The sequence below is a fragment of the Podarcis erhardii genome (genome assembly GCF_964252035.2).
Source record: "Podarcis erhardii genome assembly, chromosome: 6".
Classification (NCBI taxonomy): domain Eukaryota; kingdom Metazoa; phylum Chordata; class Lepidosauria; order Squamata; family Lacertidae; genus Podarcis; species Podarcis erhardii.
This window is the reverse complement of record NC_138510.1, coordinates 74,587,014-74,606,547: the sequence shown is the minus strand read 5'-3', so window position 1 is coordinate 74,606,547 and position 19,534 is coordinate 74,587,014. Positions and strand designations below refer to the sequence as shown.

Genomic DNA, 19,534 nt, shown 5'->3' with positions numbered 1-19,534 from the left:
ACCAAGCAGGGTCTGCAAGAAAATGTTGCAGCAGAGGGCACCTACAAAGATATACCAATCTTCTGAGAAAGCATACTACACATCCTCAGAAACATCATATGGTTACTATTGTTGTTGTTGTTGTTTAGTCATGTCTGACTCTTCGTGACCCTTCTCTTCGTTGGTTACTATTAGTCTGCTGTTATTTGTTATTTATTACTGGCGGGTTCCCCCCCCCCCCCCTCTAGGGGCGAATGCTTGAAATTTTATGTCTCAGCTGCCGAAGTAACTTTGCTCACCTCTGGTACTATGGACCTTGACTATGCATAGGTGCTATTTTCTGCAAAAATGACTTGGGCCAGCCCTGCGCACATACTGTATTTGAAAAGAAACTTCCGCACGTGCTCAGAGGCACTTATCATCCAGGTCCCGTGAAAAGGTAAGATACCCCATGCGTGTCAAAGAGTCAGATCATTGGAAACCACCATAAAAAAATCTTAAAAGGAAACATTGGCAACACTGGCCCAGGGTGCTTGTGTTCGCTCCCGCTTCCCACTACCTTCCCCACCTCTGTGGTTGAGAAAACACGGAATATCAACTTGGTGCACAGCACGAAGAGCCACACTTCCTCAATCTGGCCATTTATCGGAGTCCCCGCCATGCATTCCCAATGCCATACACCGTGGCGCTCGGGGGAAATTGCAATTGCAGGGAATAAACGCACGCGCGCGCTCAACTCCGGACATTGTTGGACTCCAACTCCCATGAGCCTCCGCCAGCATGGCCAATGCTAGGAAGAAGGAGAACTGTAGTCCTGCAACCGCAGGAGGCCCACAGTCCCCAGCCCGGAACCTGGCCCAGTTTGGTGCCCTCCTAATAACAACCACAACAACCACTTTATTACTTGTACCCCGCCCATGTGGCAGCCACTCTGGGCGGCTTCCAGCACATCTGAAAACATAAGATGGCAAATGATCACGCCGCCTGAGGTTGAAGGAAGCCGGCAGCCGGGGAAAGAAGAGCCTGTTTTGCAAGCGCCAAAGGGCGCATTTTGCAACGGCCTTTGCGGCAACTTCCCTCGGCTTCGCAGTTCCTCTTCCTCCTTTTCCCCACCTCCTCCTCCTCCTCCTCCCTTTCCTTTGCTGCTAGAGCAGCTCTCGCTGGGCGTGGGGAGGAGAGCATGCCAAAGGCGAAGGCGAGCAACCCTGCGCCGCCGCTAGAGCCAGTCTCCCTGCACAGGGCGAGCGCAACAGCCTCCTCCTTCCTGGAAGCCCTTCAGGCAGGCGGGGCTATTCGCTGCCTTGCAGAGGCCGAGCCTCCTCCCGTTTGGGGCTGCATCCCTCACTCTTCCTTTCCTTCCTCCCTCCCTTCCCTCTCTCCGGTCCGTCTCTCTTTCGACTCCCGCCTCCCTCTTCGCGCGCAGGAGCCGCGTCTCCGGGTGAGTGGCGAGAGGCCGCGCGCCGTATTTATAGACAATCGCAGGCGGGGATAATAGGGGGGACTGGCTCTACAGTGGCGCCGCCGGGGCAGGTCGCATTGTGGTATGTGGGGCAGGTGGTTGGGGGGGGGGGTGGAAAGGAGAAAGAGTGACAGGCGCCAGCCCCTCAGGCCCCAGAGGAACAGCGCCCTCCTGCAGACCCGCACGGAGGTCCTCGGGTGCTTTGCAGCCTCGCCAGATTTGGCTGGGAGAGAAGGGGTTTTTTGCGCGCCCTTGGCAACCTTCCCACAAACCGGCCCCCACCTCCCTCCTGCTCGGCCCTCTGACACCGTTCTCTGCCGAGTCGTTTTATTGCAAAGGGGGTGGGTGAAAAATGTAAGTGCCCCCGTGTCTGGGTGACTTCTTCAGGAGTACTTTCAAGGTGACCCCTGCATGCGCCCATCTCCAACTTTGCTTGCTGCAAAACGCTGCTCTTTTATGTATTTTGTGTATGTGTCTTTTGCTTGCCTAGGAGCCACTCCTTTCTTTCCGAAGCTAATCTCTGTGGCCTGCAAGGGCTGAGAATTCCAGGCAGCCAAGATGCCCCACGGTAAGCAGACAAGAGTGCTTCTTCTCAACGACATGGAAAAGCTGGACAAGACCCTCTTCCGGCTGGAGCAAGGTCAGTGTCCGAGGCGGCTGCTTGTGTGTTCGGGTTTTTTGTTTAACAGGTTGCGTTGGATCCTTGTGCAAGAGGAAACTCAAACAGTTGTTAACTCTTCCATCTCGTCCTGTTTTCCTATGCACAGAGATTGATGTATGCTTTACAGAGGAAAAAATAGATTTTTTTTTTAAATGGAGAGGCCTCTGCCCCAAGCAGCTTACACACAGTCAGCATGCAAACTGTAGCAACAGAGGAGCTTACTTCTGGGTAAATGGATCACATATGGCTGCCAGGAGTTAAGAAATGGGTCTTGTGAAAAAAGTTGGGTTTTGAGGAAGGCTTTGGAGGAAATGAATTAGGTGCATCATCTAGCTGGGACTGTGAACACTGACATTATAAATAACTTCAATAAATAAATCAGTACTTTAACAGACGTAAGAGGCAATGGGAGAGGTGGGTGGAACCATTTAAGAAATGAGAGTTTAGTTGGCTGAGGAGTATGCATAATGCATAAAGAAGTCAATATGATCCATTAATTTTTCTGAAGCTGCTCCATGCTTTGCAAATGGTTTATGAATACAACATTCCTCTGAGTGGTCATAAACTGACTAATTATAAGTTAGGCTCCAGGCTTGCAGTGTTCTTCTTAAAAAACAAAAACGCTTAAGGGCTAAACTAAGTGTGTGTTGGCAAACAGGTCAAAGAGAACAGATCACTATTTCTTTGCTTTAAAGCAGTAAGCAGAGGTGCTCTCAAATTGTGCTGTTCGCTGCATGAAACGGGTGGGTAGAGAATAGCTCAGGAATGGCAGGGGTACAATAAGCAGGGAAGCATTAGCCACTTCTATCATTTCTGCCATACAAATTGTATGGCAGAAATTGTATGCCAGTTCATTTTTGTTTTTCTGTTTTGTAATGGAAACAGAGTTAGTAACCACAAGTTTGCCACTGAACCCTTAGCCTTGGAGGTATGGCATCTTAATGTGCCCTTAATAATTCCCAATGAACACAATGAAAGTGTTCTTCTGAATAAACTTGTGCAGCTGTGTCTAAACATGGCTATAGTCCTGCAGTTAGTTGTAAATCTGCCAGTGTTGTCATCAAGGACATCTGTTACCAAGGTTTCTGCTGTAATTCTAAGCAGTTAGTGGGATTGGCTTCCAGCTAATTTTCCTTAAGATGGATGTGCCATCTTCTAACATGGGAAGAACGTTCTGACCCTGAAAGTAAGATGCTAGGATTGCAGTCCTCAGGCCCATCTGCTGTAAGAGGAAGTACAATGACAGTTTAAGCTGTTGTAACTTTGAAGAAGATTCTATTGAAAGTTTGGAATGTAAGGAAGGGCATTTTTGGATGTGGTGGTGAATGACATGGACTAGGGAAAAATTGGAATGCACTTTCATTCCCCCACAAGAGAGGGGGCATTAAATGTTATCGTAGCCATACTGGAGCCGCTGTTGATAGAGGCTGGTGCGTGGGTTCTGACTGCAGAATTGGAAGCCAAGTCCACAGAGTTGGCTTGCATAAATGTTATCCCAAGTGCTAAGCACCCACTTGCAGAAAATTGGTTACCATGCAGCTACAGTAACATTTAGGACTGCAAACGAATGCCCCAGTTAGCTGGGAGTGAGCTCTGTTCAGTTCAGTAGAACTTACAGTGCAATCAATCCTAACCATACCTACTCAGAAGTAAGTCATATCCAGATTTTAAAAGTTGCACCTCCTCTACACAGGAGATGTTTCTGCAGTCTTGGACAGGGAACACACTAAAATAATACAGTGGTGCCTCGGGTTACGAACTTAATTTGTTCCAGAGGTCCGTTCTTAACCCGAAGCCGTTCTTAACCTGAGGCGCGCTTTCGCTAATGGGGCCTCCTGCATGCCACCGGCGCGCGATTTTTGTTCTCATCCTGGGGCAAATTTCTCAACTCGAGATACTACTTCTGGGTTAGCGGGGTTTGTACCCTGAAGTGTTTGTAATCTGAAGCATTTGTAATCTGGGGTACCACTGTGGTACCTCGGGTTACATACACTTCAGGTTGCATACGCTTCAGGTTACAGACTCTGCTAACCCAGAAATAGTACCTCAGGTTAAGAACTTTGCTTCAGGATGAGAACAGAAATCGTGCTCCAGCGGCGCAGCAGCAGCGGGAGGCTCCATTAGCTAAAGTGGTGCTTCAGGTTAAGAACAGTTTCAGGTTAAGAACAGACTTCCGGAACGAATTAAGTACTTAACCCGAGGTACCACTGTACTTCATTGACCGTGTAGGCTAGGAAATAGGTAGTTTGAAGCATTTGTGCTTCCTGCTTCATCTGTACCATCTTGGGTGCTCGTTTGTACATTAACAAGGCTATCTGTTGCTCAGAAGGAAGCTCCATTCAGGTGAATGAGACTTACCCCCATGTTACTTGTAGAGCATGGAATCCCAAGTACACAAACTGGACAACAGGCTCCATAGAAAAGAAGTAAACATAAAGCATGGTTAGGTTCAGGCTGTGAGAATTTTAATTGCTGAATGTCGAAGAACTTTTGAAGCCTCAAAATGAGTTACTTACTGAATTTTTATTTTCTTAAATTCCAGCTTTTCATTTATAAATTATGAGTCTCAAAAGTGGTTTCCCCACATACATAAAACAAAATCAATAAACAACAGCCGTTAAAATTGACCCAAATAGTAATGTAATCTCAACAACTAGCCAGAACCAAAAATAATTCAACTGTGTTTAACAAATTATGCTCCTTTAAAACTAGGAATTTGCTCAGGTGATTTGATTTTATAATTTGGAAAATGGCTAGGAGAGCACCTCAAGGGCAATGCACTATGACAGTGAAGGAAAATGTAGCTAGTTCTTATCTGTATTTCTGCTCTGCAAGATAGAAAAAAACAATTTGGGAAAACTTTTAAAATAGAAAAAGCCATGCACTTCCACGTAGCAGAAAGAACTAACAGATAGACGGTGTAACTAATATGAGCTATGCATTTTTAGTCTGCATGGGTTTTAGGGAATAAGATATCAGTAGCAAACATCTCTGCAGTCCAATCTATGTTTAGCAAACTATAAACAAACTTGTCAGGCCTGTAGCAAAAGCACAAATGACCTGATCTTGATTTATTTTTATAGACATTGTTATGAAGGCAAAGAACCTTAGGCATAACAAATTATTATTATTATTATTACAATATTTATTAAATTGGTATACCATACCCTATCCGTAAATGTCAGGGCGGTTCACAACACAAAAACACAAGATTAAAAAAAAACGCAAAATGCATGATGAAAACAAGAACAAAAATAAACCCCTAACCCCACAACACATTTAAGATGATATTGGATGTAATCAGCCAGAGGCCTATTTAAAGAGGAATGTTTTTGCCTGGTGCCTAAAGTGTAAAATGAAGGCGCCAGCCGAACCTCCCTAGGGAGAGTATTCCACAGACAGGGAGCCACTACAGAAAAGGCCTTTCCCAAAGATCTTCACACTGCTTACCAATTCATTTCTGTGTCAGTAAATGAAGGTAACAGATGCAGGTGAAATAATCATGGACTACTCATGTATATATTTGTACAACTTCATTCTGGTATTGCTTTTGAGCTGGCTCAGTTCCATATCTCCTTTGAAACAGTTATAAAATGTTGCTCTCTTGTATAATTTCGTAAATTGTGTGTAGTACTTTATGAGCTTTGGAGGCCACAGTAGCCAAGGCTGTTTTGTTTTGGATGAACAGATACTTTGTGTGGTGCTGGGTTTTTAAAGAAAATAATCTTTGTGTGAGTGCTTTGTGCTTTGTTGTTCATGGCTCCCTCTCGCATATGGTTTGCAAGATCTAGGCCTTGGTCATTAGTGGCTCTTAATGAGTGAACAACTATACCGTTCTGTTCATATCTGTAGCTCAATCGATGGAGCTGGTTGATGTCTAAATATTTAATTTCCAGCATTCATCTGCCTGAGAGCTAATGCATATAACCACATTGGGGTCTTTCAACCTGTGCAGCCCTTCCTTTCCTCTGTGGATAAACAGAACTCATGGCAAACAAACCAGCCATTTCCTCAACAGTCCTTTCTGGCAGTTGGCTCATTGAGGCACCGTTCCATGTTGATAAGTTTTAAGATACGGGTGTTTGCGCTCTAACCGTTGCCTGTCTTGCTCTGTTCAGGTTTTGAACTACAGTTCCGTCTGGGGCCTACCTTGCAAGGCAAGCACGTTACGGTGCATACCAACTACCCAGCTTCTGGAGAAGGGTTCAACCGTCACAAGTTCAGGTGCCTGTCGTGGCACAACCCAACTGGGAAAGAAGATGATTCTGACAAGTACTGCAAACTAGATCTCCAGATCTCTGGGTCATACCAGTATTATTTCAGTCATGAGTAAGTAATGGTTGGATCCAGAGGAAGATACCATAAGCACCTCCTGTTTCTTATGCTGTCGTACCTTCGATCTCAGACACCTTGGCTCCCGAACAAATCGGCTTCTGATCATTCGAAGCCCGGAAGTGAGTGTTCCGGTTTCCGAACGATTTTGGAAGCTGCTTCTCTGGCTTCCGATTGGCTGCAGGATGCCCCTGCAGCCAATCAGAAGCCGTGTCTTGGTTTTCAAACAGTTCCAGGAGTCAAACAGACTCCCAGAACACATTCTGTTCGAGAACCAAGGTACGACTGTATTGGGAGTGGTTCACATCTTAACCCTGCTGGCAGTCCTTTTTGTGTGACAGAGGAGTAGGCTGCAAACCTTAAGATAGCCCGGGAGGCTGGTTCTCCATGCAGAGGTTTGTGTGTGTCTCCCCCCACCTCAAAAAGAGATGGGGAACAGTCAAGCAGTTAGGTCTATATGTGTATTGACTTACTGTGTTGAGTGCCTCCCTCAGACATTGAGTTAAGCAAAGCTAGATGCTACCTTTCTTGTGTGGTTAGCAAACAAAAATATATGTTGGTCATTAAAAAAAAAATTAAAAATACTAGGCGCAGTGGGGGCTGGTTCTCATTGGACCACAACATGTGAAATCAGGAAGTTTTCCTCTCCAGTTGTGATCTCTCTGAAAATGTGGCCTTGTGCTGCAGTTAGCGCCGAGGGAGAAGGGAATTCACATTGGCACAAATGGACCTTTTCCCTCCCAGAGCTAACTGCAACACGGGGTGTTTTTTGTTGAGAGCACAGCTGGGAGGGAAGAGTTAAACCTCCCCTCTCAATGTGGTGGCGGCCTAATGAGAATCCTTTTCCCACCCCTTCCCTAGTACTTAATTTGGGAGCGGGGAGAGAGAAAGAGACATGACTGCTAACCAGTCGAGGAAGGTAACATGTAGTTTGGCCTAAGATAACATTTGACAAAGGCACTCCACATAACAAGACTATATATGTAGAGACTAAATTGGCTATTTCGTCCTCTACCTCTTTCTGAGGTGAGAAGAGGCACACAAGCCTCAGGTGTGCATTGCTGACACGTAAATTAAGAGAAGTTGCTAATAAAGGAAGACGAAGACCTCTGGTTTATTGAAAATGCAGTCCTTCATATTGAAAAAAATTGGTGGCATATTCTCATTGCATGTGAATGTCAAAGAGGAAATGTAAAACCACATCTGTTTGTAAGTCATTTAAAAGAAGATCCCAGTACTGTTTTAAAAGTTAAATTCTCAGATGTTGTTTGCTAGGTTTGTCATATTGGGAGGCAGTCTGTGGTATTTACAACCTTTAGGTTTGTTTTCAATAAATGTTGGGTGTTAGTGCTGATCTTCAAATGCCAGGAAAAGATCGGTTCAGCGACTTATGAGGTCAGCAGTTGTGCATGTCATGGTTCTATGTGTTTTCCTTTTTGAAACGCCACAATGCGTTTTTAAAACCTGCATATCATCAATGTTGCTTTGCCAGCCAAGCGCACCAATACTCCTGAGGTATTCTGCCTTTTGAGTGCAGGGTGCATGTTCCAGACCAGCTCATTGACCTTGTCCCATTTTCTGGGCTTCTCTACTCAGGTTACTCTAAAGGCAGGGAAGTGCTCCTGCAAATCAGACATCTATGAGGATACAGTATGGGAAAATGTAATAGGAGACCCAGAATACATACAGTTTCTCTGCAGGAAGATCCTGGAAACTTCTGTGTGGATTACAAGCTGCTTGCATAAATCTTCAGACGGAGAGATACTTAAAAGAGCACCCATGTTATTTTTGCCTTTTTTTAGGAGAGGCTCTGTATCTCAATAATTTACAAAACAAAAACCTTTTACATCTCTTGAGGCAGAATGGTTGTGTGTGAGCTGGAAAGTCTTCTGCTTTGGGCAAGCCATCATGTCCCAGCCTGAATCTGCAACAAAGCCATAATAGTGGCTTATGATCCCCAATATTTTATTTGGGTATTTTTTCATCACTGCTTTTCAGGGCCAAGGGATGACTCGGAGATATTCACATTTAAGGGTCATTAAAAATATATAATTTAAAACAGTTAAATCATCCAGCCACAAATCAAAGCAGTAGCAGTTAAAATTGTGGGCAGCCGTCCTATTCAATTAAAAACAACTTGGAATAGTAAAATCTTTAAGGCCCGCTTGAACACAACTAGAGGGGGTGGGGTCCAGAGGCATGCAGGGCATGTGGAGCATTTTGAACACTATAAATCAGGCTTCCTCAAACTTGGCCCTCCAGATGTTTTGAGACTACAGTTCCCATCATCCCTGACCACTGGTCCTGCTAGCTAGGGATCATGGGAGTTGTAGGCCAAAAACATCTGGAGGGGTAAGTTTGAGGAAGCCAGCTATAAACTGCTTTATAATTATAATTGCAGCGGCAGGGAAACAGTCTCATAATGTCAGGAAGGTCAAAGGTGAATTTGAGATGGTTCCTGAGGAAAACTCCTCAATTCTTTATAAAACATGGGCTAAATGCATTTGACTTTCCTAGCATTCCTATTTCAGCCATTCAACAGTTTTTATTCTATGTTTGGCTTCTTTTAAGAACAATTCTATGTATATCTACATAGGAGTAACATCCATTAAGTACAGTGGGGTTTACTCTTCCGGGTTAGTGAGTATAGACTTGCAGGCTTAAAGGGTTTTTTAAAAAGCAGTATCTTCTGAGCTTCAAAGTACTGTAAATGCTTTCTGATTCCCTTAAAGACATTAAAATAATTTTAGAATAGCAAGCAAAAAATATCTTGTTAGGTCTTGGTAATAATAGGTGGTTGACTCCAGCATTTATTAGCTTTTGTATTGATAAAAGATGTGTGTGTGTTCTTGCAGAGATAAGAAAAGCGGTGGAGGTTACATAGTTGTGGATCCTATTTTGCGTGTTGGTGCTGACAATCATGAATTGCCCCTGGATTGTGTTACACTCCAGACATTCCTGGCTAAGTGTCTGGGACCATTTGATGGATGGGAAGATCGTCTTAGAGTTGCAAAAGAATCTGGTAATAAACACATTGACTCCCAAATCAAATCTTTGGTATATAGCACTGATTTACTGACTGTATTTAAATATCCTATTTCTTCCGGGGAGCTCAAGGCAATACACACATGGTTCCCAGGCAAATCTCCCATTTGGATGCTAACCAGACCCAGACCTGCTTGGCTTCACAAAGCTTGCTACATGCTTTATGAAGTGTTGCTTTCAGTACTCAGCAAGGAGCAGGTGGCACTGTGGTCTAAACCACTGAGCTTCTTGGGCTTGCCGATCAGAAGGTCGGCGGTTCGAATCCCCACGACGGGATGAGCTCCCCTTGCTCTGTCCCAGCTCCTGCCAACCTAGCAGTTTGAAAGCATGCCAGTGCAAGTAGATAAATAGGTACCGCTCCGGTGGGAAGGTAAACAATGTTTCTGTGCATTCTGGCTTTCATCACGGTGTCCTGTTGCACCAGAAGCGGTTTAGTCATGCTGGCCACATGACCTGGAAAGCTGTCTGTGGACAAATGCCAGCTCCCTCAGCCTGAGAGCGAGATGAATGCCACACCTCATAGTCACTTTTGACTGGACTTAACCATCCAGGGGTCCTTTACCTTTGCCTTCAATACTTAAGACTGCCCAGTCTACTATAAGTGTCATGTTAATACATTTCATTCTTGCTTTGTAGGTTACAACATGGTTCACTTGACACCAGTCCAGAAACTTGGTATATCAAGATCATGTTATTCATTAGCTGATCAGCTGGAAATAAATCCTGATTTTTCAACCCCTAACAAAAAGTGTTCTTGGAGTGAGCTTGGACAACTAGTGGAAAAAATGAAAAATGAATGGAATATGCTTTGTATTACCGATGTAGTCTACAATCACACTGGTACGTTCATTTTTGCTGTTATTTGAATTTAACCTCAAGGGTGAAAATGCATAGGGTAATAGTTTCTCTGTCTTATCCACTGCACTTAACAAATGCACACATTTGTATCCAGCAACTTTTGCATGCATGTGGAAACTTCACAAAGACCAGTCGTATCCAGGAGTTATAAAAAGAGAATTTTAAAAATATATTTTTAAGAATTAGTTCGAGCTAGGCAGTAAATTTCCCTTTAGGCTCTGGGTGTTGTTTAAAACTGTATTTTACTTAAATAACCCAGAAAAAAATAGGGGATGGCATTTGATGGTGATCTTAAGATTTGTAACTATTTAAACATTTTTAATTGACTTGTTTTAAAAATGCTTTGAGGGTTACAGCTCCTGCGAGCAAGAAACGTTGTGTCACTGTTACCCAAGAGAAGAAAGCCCTTTCTTTTTTCAGTTTCTGAAAGGGGTGGTGGGGTGGAGGACATTTCCACGCCAATTTTCAGAAATGGGCAAAAGTATTGCAAAAATAGAAGCATTTGTGCTGCTAAGTAGAGACTGACGAAAGTGTCCAAGTGGAACTTAGCCTCATTTTGTCAGTTCAATTGGCTGGCTGCTTTTACCGCTGATGGCAGAGCTCCATGTTTATAAAGGTCAAACCTTCAGTGAAAAGTAAGATCTTCGTGGCTTTAGAATGCCAGGTTCTAAAGGATCTTGAGTTTCAATGTTGGAGGACAATTTTAGGTTAAGGAAGAACAACTTGCACCACAACAGAGCTGCTGTTCTTCCCTAGACAGTTTTCTCTGTTTCCTTGATATCCATGCAAGGGCCAGGCTTTATTTTCTGTCACTCCTATATGACACACACACACACAGAGAGAGAGAGAGAGAGAGAGCACTAATTGAATGCCCCCCTCCAGCAGGCTTATTGAGACACACATATACAGTGGTACCTTGGGTTAAGTACTTAATTCGTTCCGGAGATCCGTACTTAACCTGAAACTGTTCTTAACCTGAAGCACCACTTTAGCTAATGGGGCCTCCCGCTGCCGCCGCGCCGCCGGAGCACAATTTCTGTTCTCATTCTGAAGCAAAGTTCTTAACCTGAAGCAATATTTCTGGGGTAGTAAAGTCTGTAACCTGAAGCGTATGTAACCCGAGGTACCACTGTACCTCAATGATGGGCTGGTGAACCTTGAACTGCTTGCATCGGGAGAATCTTTGGGTCTGGATGATGGTTTGAGATGTAGAACATCATCACTGGATATATTACAGCTATCAAGTGATGAATGCATATTTGAGCTTGCACTTATCCCTGGAGAACTGTATCAGCACAAGTCTCACTCAGTGGAATAACCATTTTTTGAGAAGAGGTGGTTTTTTTTTTTTTGCAGAGTTCCTTGGTTCCTAGATGTGGGTCCTTCAACATTGTCTCCTTTGATTACAAAATTTAATAAGCTATGCATGTAGTACAATTTCAGTAGTTGGCAAAGTTCTCCCCGAAAAGGAACATAACTTGCGTGTGTGCTCTTCAAAATTTTGGGAAATGGTTTTATGGCAATGGCGGGGAAGTGACTAAAAATTAGTGTTGATGCTTTCCTTAACATTGCAAAGTATATATGAAGGACAACATTTAAACTTCTAAAGATCTAGGGCTGGATTCAGCTATAAGGTTCCATTAGTGGAAGCCAGTGCAAGGACTGCCACTAGTGCAATGGTTATCCCCATGTGTAACTCTGCATCTCCCCCAGTTCTGCTCTGGACGGTCAGGAAAAACCCCAGATCACCCCATGATGGTGAGCACAATCATTTCTGCTTGCCCAAAGGAACGATCTCGTTAGCACTACGTTGAAACCTACCCAATACTTGTGAGTGTTCGCATCAGGCTGATTAGTAATGACAGGTTATTGGAAAAACACCTGATCAGTTAACATTAGAAAAGAGGTATAACTTTGGCTGATTGCTGCCATTGAAAAACTCACTTGCCAACTGCATCCGGCAAAAGGCCAAGCTACAGATATGGACTTTGAAACTTGGCAAGGCTTTATTGCTTTAGCACTTGGTTGCTGATTCATATAGAAAAGAATGAGCAACAAATCTCACCGCTGTGGAACGGAAAGATTTATAATATCCCAGTAGTGAATCTTGAATGGAGCAGAATATATGTGCTCAGCTTCTTCTGAGTGTTTTACTTTCAGCAGTATTCCTAGACTTCTCTGTAGACCAGGCTTTCTCCAACTCGGCCCTCCAGATGTTTTGAGGCTATGGTTCCCATCATCTCTGATCACTGGTCCTGCTAGCTAGGGATCATGGGAGTTGTAGGCCCCAAACATCTGGAGGGCAGAGTTGGAGGAAGCCTGCTGTAGACAGTAAGCAGTAAACAAATATGAGAGATGCCTTAGAATTCTGTACATTGTCATTTTCTGCATTAAGAAATTAAGAAGCACCTTTAAAAAACACTAAATGTGACATATCCAATGTAAGACTTCCTGGTTTCCTGTCCATTCAGAATCTTAACTTTCATACATACACTCCATAGAGGTAATCTGCAGGATAATGGAACTGCCATCCTGAGGTGCTATGTGCTTGATATTTAATTTTCCCACCTTGCTCATTGTGTATCTCTTTGTTTTCTCAAACAGCTTCAAATAGCGAATGGATAACTCAGCATCCAGAATGTGCATACAACCTTGTAAATTCTCCTCACTTGAAACCAGCCTGGCTTTTGGACCGAGCCCTGTGGCATTTAACCTGTAAAGTGGCTGGTGGGAAATGCAGCGACAAAGGCGTTCCTCCGCTGCTTGAGAATGAACACCACTTGAATGTAAGAAATAAACACATAAAATATCACTTGATGGGACGCGGGTGGTGCTGTGGGTTAAACCACAGAGCCTAGGACTTGCCGCTCAGAAGGTTGGCGGTTCGAATCCCCGCAACAGGGTGAGCTCCCGTTGCTCTGTCCCTGCTCCTGCCCACCTAGCAGTTCGAAAGCACCTCAAAGTGCAAGTAGATAAATAGGTACCACTCCAGCAGGAAGGTAAATGGCGTTTCCGTGCACCGCTCTGGTTTGCCAGAAGTGGCTTAGTCATGCTGGCCACATGACCTGGAAGCTGTACACCGGCTCCTTCGGCCAATAAAGCGAGATGAGCGCCGCAACCCCAGAGTCGGCCACGACTGGACCTAAGGTCAAGGGTCCCTTTACCTTTACCTATATCGCTTGATAACACGTGCTGTCACTGAATGGAAGGGAAGTCTGATTTATAATTTGTGGAACTTCTAACCGTTTCACTTTTCGGATTGCCTTTCTGTGGGAGGACTAAAAGTTCATTTCCTTCAGTATGGCAGTAGTCTTTTTATATAACAAAAAAGACGGCATCTGTATGCTAATCCTTCCTATTGTACTTCATAATATTTGTCTTAAGTACAGTAATGCTGGGTTAGATCCAGTGTGTGGCAATTCTAAGGTTACCAGATTTTTTTTCAGAGAATCCAGGGATACTTTTCAACTTCAATGGATTTTGTATGGGGACTGATTTGTAAATCCGGGGACTGTCCCCGGGAAACAGGGACATCTGGTAACCTTAAATTAGACTCCTGTTTGCACAGCAGGACTTTCCATTCCTCTCTTCCCGCTCTTGCCTCCTCAAGAGATGTCTTGTTGCACAAGGAAGAGAAGTGTTGTTATGCAACAAGACAGGCTTTGCCCATCTTAGTTCCAGGGTATATTTTTTTTTAAAAAAAGTTTTTCTTTCTGGCTCTGTATTGCAAGTGGTCTTGCCATGAATATTTTGTAGAATAGTGACTCATAAGTTCATATAAAAGTAAGTCATATATGTACTAGGGTTCAGCTAAAAAACTTTCCCTGTTTGTTTGTTTTTCTAAATAAATAAAGTATTTGCTGCTGGATCCTGTGCTTTCCTGTGGAACAGTATAAATGCCTCACAGAGTGTTATGTATGTAATAAAGGAATGATGGCTCGGAACAGTTTTGGCGCAGGAGCATGTATAATTAATTTTTGCATATGGCACTGAATTTTGTTTACCTGCCTGACGTGCTGCTTTTATTTTTGCAGAATGTCCGTAAAATCATTTGGGAGGATATTTTCCCGAAGCTAAGATTATGGGAATTTTTCCAAGTAGATGTTAACAAAGCAGTCCAGCAATTTAAAACTCTGTTGACTCAAGGTAAAAAAAAAAAAACTTATAACTCTCAGCACGAACAAACGCCACCTGGGATCCAGGTAGCCGCGGTTGGCTTTGGCTAGGCCAGTGGAATTTTAAACTACCTTTCTTGTAGCATGTTGCAAATAAAGCTACTTTCAAATGTCCCTTCTGTTCCCAAAAGTAGCTTGTCACAGGGCAGTAGGGCATCTTGGGGAACAGGATTCAGCTGGTGGGGCAGATTCACAGCTTCCCCATCCCTGGCAGGCCAATTTGAGAGGGTCTATGCCCTGGTATCTGATTACCTATTCTTCTTTTGCAGTGTGGCCAGAGTTCAAGTGTAGAAAGTAGCTCAAGCTAAATGGGATGTGTCTGTGTACATATGGTTATACGTGCTGAGAAATGACCATAAGATACATGGGAGTCAGGGGGCAGGTGCGTGCAGGGGACTCCCTGGTCCTGAATGGGGTAACTGTGCCTCTGAAGGACCAGATGAGCAGCCTGGGAGTCATTTTGGACTCCCAGCTGTCCATGGAGGCGCAGGTCAGTTCTGTGTCCAGGGCAGCTGTCTACCAGCTCCATCTGGTACGCCGGCTGAGACCCTACCTGCCCGCAGACTGTCTCGCCAGAGTGGTGCATGCTCTGGTTATCTCCCACTTGGACTACTGCAACGCGCTCTACATGGGGCTACCTTTGAAGGTGACCCAGAAATTGCAATTAATCCAGAATGCAGCAGCTAGACTGTGTGACTGGGAGTGGCCGCTGAGACCATATAATACTGGTCTTGAAAGACCTACATTGGCTCCCAGGACATTTCCGAGCACAATTCAAAGTGTTGTTGCGGACCTTTAAAGCCCTAAATGGCCTTGGCCCGGTATACCTGAAGGAGCATCTCCACCTCCATCGTTCAGCCCAGACACTGAGGTCCAGCTCCGAGGACCTTTTGGCAGTTCCCTCACTGTGAGAAGTGAGGTTACAGGGAACCAGGCAGAGGGCCTTCTCGGTAACGGCGCCTGCCCTGTGGAACGCCCTTCCATCAGATGTTTCGGAAATAAACAACTGTCTGACTTTTAGAAGACATCTGAAAGCAGCCCTGTTTAGGGAAGTTTTTAATGTTTGATCTTCTGTTGTGTTTTTAATATTCTGTTGGGAGCCGCCCAGAGTGGCTGAAGAAGCCCAGCCAGATGGGCAGGGTATAAATAATAAATTATTACTATACTATTATTACGCTTTAGGAGCACTGAAAGCGAACTTTGTGTGTGTGGAAATTTTGATTATTTTAGAATGGAAGGAGTCTGTCCACTGTGCAACAAGTTAGACTGCTGGGTAGCATTTCGATCTGTGAGTTCCTTGGCTTTCAGAATAATAAAGAATTGAGCAGTCATGTAGGCAATAAATGCTTTTAAATTCATTAAAAAATATTCTCTTTCTTAAATCTACAACAGGTGGTTCTAAAGTTAAAACTGACCCCAATCAACATCTTGCAATTGTTCAGGATCCTGAATTCAAGAGACTCGGCTGTACTGTAGATATGAACATTGCATTGAACACCTTCATACCTCATAGGTATGTCCTTGCTCAAAGTGTTTTTAAACACTGAAACGTCTTGGTGGCACATGCTTTTCCAAGAGGGGAGAGTCAGACCTGTCATTCAAGGGTCAGAAAATTGGGTCTGCTCCATTCACAGAAAAACGAGGAGCCTAATAAATGTGCTGCGAAAACTGCACAGCTAGTGGCACCTCGTTCAATCCAGCTGGCTGTAGCATTTGCATAAAACACGCCCACTCAATTTGGTATGAAACAGGTTGCTTAGCACCTGAATTTTCAGTTCTCACTTGGAAGGCTCATTGGCTGGTATGTCACATGTTGTATGGTTCTTCTAGAGTGCTGTTCCCATACATATATTTAATGCAAAGTTCAGTGCAAAAGATGTGCGGAACAAACTATTCCAGATTCACCAAAGGTGAATGTTTGATATCAAAGGTAGTTTGAATGAGAAAAGCTTACAAATAGGCCTTGACTGCCTTGGACACAGATGATTCATTTTACATCAACTTGATGTTGACATTGGAGTGTCAGGAGACATCAACTTCCTCATGGCTGTGCATGAATTAAACTCAGAACTCCCGACACGTTTATTTGAGTGGCATTTCAATGTTTTCATGCATTGTTGTTTTCAGCAATGGGCCTGCAGCAATCGAGGAATGCTGTAACTGGTTCCGCAAGAGAGTTGAAGAACTAAACGGTGAAATGTACAGGCAGACAAACTACCATCAAGAGCAGGTTGTACCAATAAGACATCTTTGAAGTTCATGCTTGCATTCATTTGTTCATTATTTGTAGCATCCACTGAACTGTTAAAGCTGTGCTGAAATGACTGCTTTTACTGGCTTCCAGGCGGCCAATTGCGTTGTGGCGACGGTGAACTATGAACGACTGGCTGGGCATGGTCCTAAATTAGGTCCCGTAACCCGAAAGTTTCCTTTAGTTACGAGGTATTATATCTTCTACACTCAAAAGAAAATGTCTTTGGTGATGGATAAAAATGGTTGTTGTTCGGTAATATGTAATATGTCAGAAAGTAAAGATTGTAGAACAAGACTCTGACTTTGAGTGCGTGGCATGTGAATTTTTGTTTAATAAGCCAAGATATACACACACCCTCACTCAAACATGCGCACAGCCCCTTCTCTCCTCCTTTTGCAGCATGCATGTGTTAAACCTAGATGTCTCCAATTAATCAGTATGCCAGTGTGGTGTAGTGGTTAAGAGTGGTGGACTCGTAATCTGGTGAATTGGGTTCGTGTCGCCGCTCCTCCACATGCAGTTGCTGGGTGACCTTGGGCCAGTCACACTTCTCTGAAGTCTCTCAGCCCCGATCACCTCACAGAGTGTTTGTTGTGGGGGAGGAAGGGAAAGGAGACTCCAGGTAGTGATAAAGTGGGATATCAAATCCAAACTCTTCTTCTCTTCTTCTTCTTCTCTGAATACCAGCTGCTGGGGAATGTGAATGGGAGAGTACTAGCATGCTCAAGTCCTTGCAGGCTTCCTGTAGGTATCTTGCTAGCCATGACAAGGATAGAATGTGGAACTAGAAGAGCCTTTGGTCTGATCCAGTACGAATGTTGTTAACATATCTTCCTGTTGCATCCAACTCTGGTAGCCTGGTTAAAAACAAAGTGGGATCATAAGACACAGCTTTTGAAGTCTGTTTAAAATCCTGGCTCATTCTGAACTTGTTAGCCACTGTTTCTTGGTTTGGGTAAGAGGGGGGACTATGGTTCATTGGAGACTTCCTTGTTGAAATGCAGCATGTGACAAATGGAGGAAAGAAAGGACTCACCTAGGTATTCTGAAAATTTAATTCACCTAGGTATAGTGAAAATTTCAGTCAAATTCTGTGGACATCTAAGATGTGCCGCTGAATGTTGGCAGTCATCTAAATTTGATTGTGTGACTTCACTTGTGCATCTGTTTTTGGATGTTCATGAAGTTTCACTGAAATGGTGAGCGTTCATATGTGTGGATATAATATATATTGCACACAGTGTTCATCAATTAGACCAGTGAGATTTGGGTCTATTTGCTGGGGTTGATCGATGTCAGATTTTGGGGGGCAATCGTCAATCATTTGACCCAAGGCCTCTTAAACGTATTAAAGGCTTGAAGGTCTTTGGAGGTGCAGTTAGAAATTTAAGCACACAAATAGTTTAAGTCAAGAGACTTAAAAACTTGTGTTTCACTGTTTGGAAAGATTTGTTTTTAAAAGAGTGTTTTCAAGTTTTGAAAGCTAGGATTCATCCAGCTACTTGTTTCATATATGTGAAATTGTAGATGTAATATAATCTTCAGTGAGATTGCTGATATTCATAAAGTAGTAGGTTACTATGTGTGGGATTTGGGCCTCACAGTTTGCTAGAAGAGACAAAAAGCTCAACTCGAGACAAAAGTGCCCAGTATTAAGCTGGTTATGGCAGAAAGGGTTTACAATATTGTAGGGATGTCCATTTTTAAAAGTACTTTTTTTCTTTCTGGTACGATGCATTTCAATTGTTATTTTATACAATCTGATGCTCTAAAATGGATGGGGGACCTGTGGCCCTCCAGATGTGGCTGGGCTGCAGCTTCCATCAGGCCTAGCCAGCATAGGCAATAGGCAGGGATGATGTAGCCCTCAAACATCTGGAGGCCCATGGGTTCACTACCTCAGCTCTAAAAAGTACTTTCCGTACTTTACAGCTACTTTACATACCCATTTAAAGAGCTAACCCTGGAAGAAGAAGAACGCATGTTGCATCAACCTGACAAAGCAAGTTATTTTATGGCCCACAACGGTTGGGTGATGGGAGATGACCCTTTAAGAAATTTTGCTGAACCAGGTGGGTGATTCTGAAAGTTATATAAAACTTTTTTTAAATGCCTTTTGCTAGTGTAGGTGAACAGGGATGTTGTGCCCTTTCTCAGTTACACTGCAACTTCTTATTGCAGTACCTAATCTGATTTGTATTAATTTGTATTTATTTAGGGGGAGCACCTGCCCCCTCCTTGGCTACGCCCATGTTTGTACATATTGCATATATGCAAATAATTTTAACAGTTGTAAATATGTTTATTGTAAATTGCTCCAGGTTGCCTCATGGAAAGAGGTTCATAAATGAAATAATAAACAAATAAATAAAACTTTCCATTCTGAGTTTTGATGTTACACAGATTAGTTCCACATGTTTTTCCAGTTTGGTGTATGTTGAAATGGCCTTTGTTTCTATCACTGGTAAGAATGCTGAAAACCACAACTACAACATCATGGTGTAAATTAGTATCTCTCCCCCTTTTTACAGGTTCCCATGTTTACTTGAGAAGAGAACTCATTTGCTGGGGTGACAGTGTCAAGCTACGTTACGGGAACAAACCAGAAGACTGCCCTTATCTCTGGGCTCACATGAAAAAATACACCGAGTTGACTGCCAAATATTTCCATGGAGTGCGGCTTGACAACTGTCACTCGACGCCTCTTAATGTAGCTGAGGTATAGAAAATTTTAAGCGTCTCCTTTGCAACTGTGTACACAAACACACATG

At 43.6% G+C, this 19,534-nt stretch overlaps 1 protein-coding gene across 4 annotated transcripts in view; it reads left to right on the top strand.

The window, feature by feature from the left end:
- Nucleotides 1-1,150: 1,150 nt before the first annotated feature.
- AGL (amylo-alpha-1,6-glucosidase and 4-alpha-glucanotransferase) overlaps nucleotides 1,151-19,534 on the top strand; it is a 49,092-nt gene continuing 30,708 nt past the window's right edge. For 2 of the 4 annotated variants that reach the window (XM_081865652.1, XM_081865655.1), the window contains exons 1-12: nucleotides 1,151-1,417; nucleotides 1,929-2,078; nucleotides 6,218-6,428; nucleotides 9,287-9,453; nucleotides 10,113-10,316; nucleotides 12,939-13,120; nucleotides 14,369-14,480; nucleotides 15,902-16,022; nucleotides 16,637-16,739; nucleotides 16,854-16,951; nucleotides 18,696-18,835; nucleotides 19,295-19,482. In XM_081865652.1, the coding sequence (XP_081721778.1) occupies nucleotides 1,997-2,078; nucleotides 6,218-6,428; nucleotides 9,287-9,453; nucleotides 10,113-10,316; nucleotides 12,939-13,120; nucleotides 14,369-14,480; nucleotides 15,902-16,022; nucleotides 16,637-16,739; nucleotides 16,854-16,951; nucleotides 18,696-18,835; nucleotides 19,295-19,482 (1,608 nt within the window). In that variant the 5' untranslated portion in view covers nucleotides 1,151-1,417; nucleotides 1,929-1,996. The other 2 variants (XM_081865654.1, XM_081865653.1) reach the window with 2 other exon arrangements.